Raw genomic sequence first — 4,784 nt, 5'->3', positions numbered from 1 at the left:
GTAATGTTAGTGACAGTATAGAGATATAGAGACAGTATAGTGTTAGTGACAGCATAATGTTAGTGACAGTTTAGAGACTAAGATACAGCATAATGTTAGTGACAGTGTAGAGACAGTATAATGTTAGTGACAGTGTAGAGACAGTATAATAGAGACAGTGAAAATTTCCAGTAACTTTTCTCTACAGCTGGCCATGCTTTCCTCCCGGCTACCCCAACCCCGGCCAACAGCTCCGCCCACCCCGCAGCTACTCGCCCAAGCCTCCCCCCGCAGCTACTCGCCCAAGCCTCCCCCAGCTTCTCCTTCACCCAAATCCAGATAGCAGATGTTCTGAAAGAGCTGCAAAACCTGGACCCGTACAAATCAGCTGGGCTAGACAATCTGGACCATCTCTTTCTAAAATTATCCGCTGCCATTGTTGCAACCCCTATTACCAGTCTGTTCAATCTCTCTTTCGTTTCGTCTGAGATCCTTAAAGATTGGAAAGCTGCCACAATCACCCCCCTCTTCAAAGGGGGTGATACTCTAGACTCAAATTGATATAGACCTATATCCATCCTGCCCTGCCTCTCTAAAGTCTTCAAAAACAAGTTAATAAACAGATCACTGACCATTTAGAATCCCACCGTACCTTCTCCGCTGTGCAATCCGGTTCCCGAGCCGGTCACGGGTGCACCTCAGCCATGCACACGGTACTAAACGATATCATAACCGCCATCGATAAAAGACAGTACTGTGCAGCAGTCTTCATCGACCTGGCCAAGGCTTTCGACTCTGTCATTCATCGTATTTTTATCGTCAGAATCAACAGCCTTGGTTTCTCAAATGACTGCCTCGCCTGGTTCCACAACTTCTTCTCAGACAGAGTTCCGTGTGTCAAATCGGGGGGGGGGGGGGCTGTTGTCCGGACCTCTGGCCGTCTCTATGAGGGTCCAACAAGGTTCAATTCTCAGGCCAACTCTTTTCTCTGTATATATCAATGATGTCGATCTTGCTGCTGGTGATTCCCTGATCCCTGATCCACCTCTACGCAGACGACATCATTCTGCCCTTCTTTGGACACTGTGTTAACTAACCTCCAAACAATCTTCAATGACATACAACACTCCTTCCGTGGCCTCCAACTGCTCTTCAACGCTAGTAAAACCAAATGCATGCTTTTCAACCATTCGCTGCCTGCACCTACCCGCCCGTCCAACATCACTACCCTGGACGGTTCTGACCTAGAATATGTGGACAACTACAAATACCTAGGTGTCTGGCTAGACTGTAAACTCTCCTTCCAGACAATTATTAAACATCTCCAATCCAAAATCAAATCTAGAATCGGCTTTCTATTTCGCAACACAGCTTCCTTCACTCACGCAGCCAAACATATCCTTGTAAAACTGATTTTCCCACCAATCCTCGACTTCGGCGATGTCATCTACAAAATTGCTTCCAATACTCTACTCAGCAAACTGGATGCAGTCTATCACAGTGCCATCCATTTTGTTACCAAAGCCCCTTATATCACCCACCACTGCGACCTGTATGCTCTAGTCGGCTGGCCCTCGCTACATATTCATCGCCAGACCCACTGGCTACAGGTCATCTATAAGTCTATACTAGGTAAAGCTCAGCCTTATCTCAGTTTACTGGTCACCATAACAACACCCACCCGTAGCACGCGCTCCAGTATAATGTTAGTGACAGTGTAGAGACAGAGACAGCATAATGTTAGTGACAGTGTAGAAGCAGAGACAGTATAATGTTGGTCACAGTGTAGAGACCCTGAACAAAGGGGCGCCCCAGGGGTGTGTCCTTTCACCATTGTTGTTCTCTATTTATGCTAATTAGATGAAGGTTCAAGGAAACAATATGAGCCTTTTCGAGCTTTTTCAGATGGGGATAGCTATTTTAAACAGACCAGCAACCTTCAAGAATGGTGCAGGTCAAGTGCCCTCCACATCAATGTGTAAAAGACAAAGGAGATGATCATCAATGGAAACAACCTGCCAGTGTCCCAACCACTGTCTCTGAATGACCAACCAGTCGAGGTGGTTGAGTGTTTCAAATACCTTGATAACAAGCTGAGTTTTACAGAGAACAAAGACTGTATTAAAATAAATATTAAAAAGCAAGCCAGGGTTTGTTTTTAATCAGAAAATGTAAGAGCTTGGGGTCAGCTAGGATGTTCTGGAGAGGGTGTACAGCAGCTTGGTGGAGAGCATCCTCACGTTCAACATGACAGTCTGGTAATCTGAGCTGGTATAGAGCATCCTCACGTTCAACATGACAGTCTGGTAATCTGAGCTGGTATAGAGCATCCTCACGTTCAACATGACAGTCTGGTAATCTGAGCTGGTATAGAGCATCCTCACGTTCAACATGACAGTCTGGTAATCTGAGCTGGTGGAGAGCATCCTCACGTTCAATATGACAGTCTGGTAATCTGAACTGGTGGAGAAGATCCTCACGTTCAATATGACAGTCTGGTAATCTGAGCTGGTATAGAGCATCCTCACGTTCAACATGATAGTCTGGTAATCTGAACTGGTATAGAGCATCCTCACGTTCAATATGACAGTCTGGTAATCTGAGCTGGTGGAGAGGATCCTCACGTTCAACATGACAGTCTGGTAATCTGAACTGGTATAGAGCATCCTCACGTTCAACATGACAGTCTGGTAATCTGAACTGGTATAGAGCATCCTCACGTTCAACATGACAGTCTGGTAATCTGAGCTGGTATAGAGCATCCTCATGTTCAATATGACAGTCTGGTAATCTGAGCTGATGGCGAGGATCCTCACGCTCAACATGACAGTCTGGTAATCTGAGCTGGTATAGAGCATCCTCACGTTCAACATGACAGTCTGGTAATCTGAGCTGGTATAGAGCATCCTCACGTTCAACATGACAGTCTGGTAATCTGAGTTGGTATAGAGCATCCTCACGTTCAATATGACAGTCTGGTAATCTGAGTTGGTGGAGAGCATCCTCACGTTCAATATGACAGTCTGGTAATCTGAGCTGGTGGAGAGCATCCTCACGTTCAATATGACAGTCTGGTATGGTAATCTGAGCCTGAGGAGCAAAAGCAAACTGACCAGAATAGTAAACACAGCCAGCAACGTCATTGGTCAACCACAGGCACAGTTGAGTAGTCTGTTCCACAAGGCAACCAAAACGAAGGTACTTGCAGTTGTTGGCAACCCCCCCACCCCCTCTACACCCTCAGTTCAAGAGGTTTCCCTCTGGCCGGTGCTTCAGAATGACCATGGTCAAGAAGAACGTGCTCAAATATTAATTTGTTCCTTGTGCTATTGGACTACTAAATACAACGTAAAATGTATGGGTTTTATGGACTTATCTATCTAGTGCAGTTGGGACAGTGGTTAGTTGTGAGTGACTGTCCTCTATGTTGTTATGGTTATGTGGTATGATGGAGTGACTGGTTTAAATGTGTCTGATGCGACAATGTGTGTGTATGTGATCGTTTTAATGGAAGGTGAGGACAAAGAAAACTGTCCATCATTTATGAACAACAAAGTTTATTGTATTCTAGAGACAGTGTAACAGTAGTGACAGTATAGAGACAGGGTAACGTTAGTGACAGTATAGAGACAAAGAGACAGGGTAACGGTAGTGAAAGTATAGAGACATAGAGACAGTGGAATGTTAGTGACAGTATAGAGACATAGAGACAGGGTAACGGTAGTGACAGTATAGAGACATAGAGACAGGGTAACGGTAGTGACAGTATAGAGACAGGGTAACGTTAGTGACAGTATAGAGACATAGAGACAGGGTAACGGTAGTGACAGTATAGAGACATAGAGACAGGGTAACGGTAGTGACAGTATAGAGACAGGGTAACGTTAGTGACAGTATAGAGACATAGAGACAGGGTAACGGTAGTGACAGTATAGAGACATAGAGACAGGGTAACGTTAGTGACAGTATAGAGACATAGAGACAGTGGAATGTTAGTGACAGTATAGAGACATAGAGACAGGGTAACGTTAGTGACAGTATAGAGACATAGAGACAGGGTAACGGTAGTGACAGTATAGAGACATAGAGACAGGGTAACGTTAGTGACAGTATAGAGACATAGAGACATAGAGACAGGGTAACGGTAGTGACAGTATAGAGACAGGGTAACGTTAGTGACAGTATAGAGACATAGAGACATAGAGACAGGGTAACGGTAGTGACAGTATAGAGACAGAGAGACAGGGTAACGGTAGTGACAGTATAGAGACATAGAGACAGTGTAACGTTAGTGACAGTATAGAGACATAGAGACAGGGTAACGTTAGTGACAGTATAGAGACAGGGTAACGGTAGTGACAGTATAGAGACATAGAGACAGGGTAACGTTAGTGACAGTATAGAGACATAGAGACATAGAGACAGTGGAACGTTAGTGACAGTATAGAGACATAGAGACAGTATAGAGACAGTGTAACGTTAGTGACAGTATAGAGACATAGAGACAGGGTAACGTTAGTGACAGTATAGAGACATAGAGACAGGGTAACGGTAGTGACAGTATAGAGACATAGAGACAGGGTAACGGTAGTGACAGTATAGAGACATAGAGACAGGGTAACGTTAGTGACAGTATAGAGACATAGAGACAGGGTAACGTTAGTGACAGTATAGAGACATAGAGACAGGGTAACGGTAGTGACAGTATAGAGACATAGAGACAGGGTAACGGTAGTGACAGTATAGAGACAGGGTAACGGTAGAGTGACGGTGTAATGTAAGTGTAATATCTCCTTTTCACCACT

The 4,784-nt window shown here is 44.7% G+C and overlaps 1 protein-coding gene across 1 annotated transcript in view; it reads left to right on the top strand.

The window, feature by feature from the left end:
* LOC123993827 (rho guanine nucleotide exchange factor TIAM1-like) overlaps positions 1-1,977 on the top strand; it is a 108,048-nt gene extending 106,071 nt beyond the window's left edge. Inside the window, exon 12 of the mRNA XM_046296296.1 lies at positions 1,840-1,977. Coding sequence (XP_046152252.1) covers positions 1,840-1,977 — 138 coding nt within the window. The remainder of the gene's footprint in view (positions 1-1,839) is intronic.
* The last annotated feature ends 2,807 nt before the right edge of the window (positions 1,978-4,784 follow it).

The sequence above is a fragment of the Oncorhynchus gorbuscha genome, linkage group LG13 (assembly GCF_021184085.1).
Source record: "Oncorhynchus gorbuscha isolate QuinsamMale2020 ecotype Even-year linkage group LG13, OgorEven_v1.0, whole genome shotgun sequence".
NCBI lineage: Eukaryota > Metazoa > Chordata > Actinopteri > Salmoniformes > Salmonidae > Oncorhynchus > Oncorhynchus gorbuscha.
The sequence above is the reverse complement of the archived record's forward strand: the minus strand, read 5'-3'. Positions and strand labels throughout refer to the sequence as shown.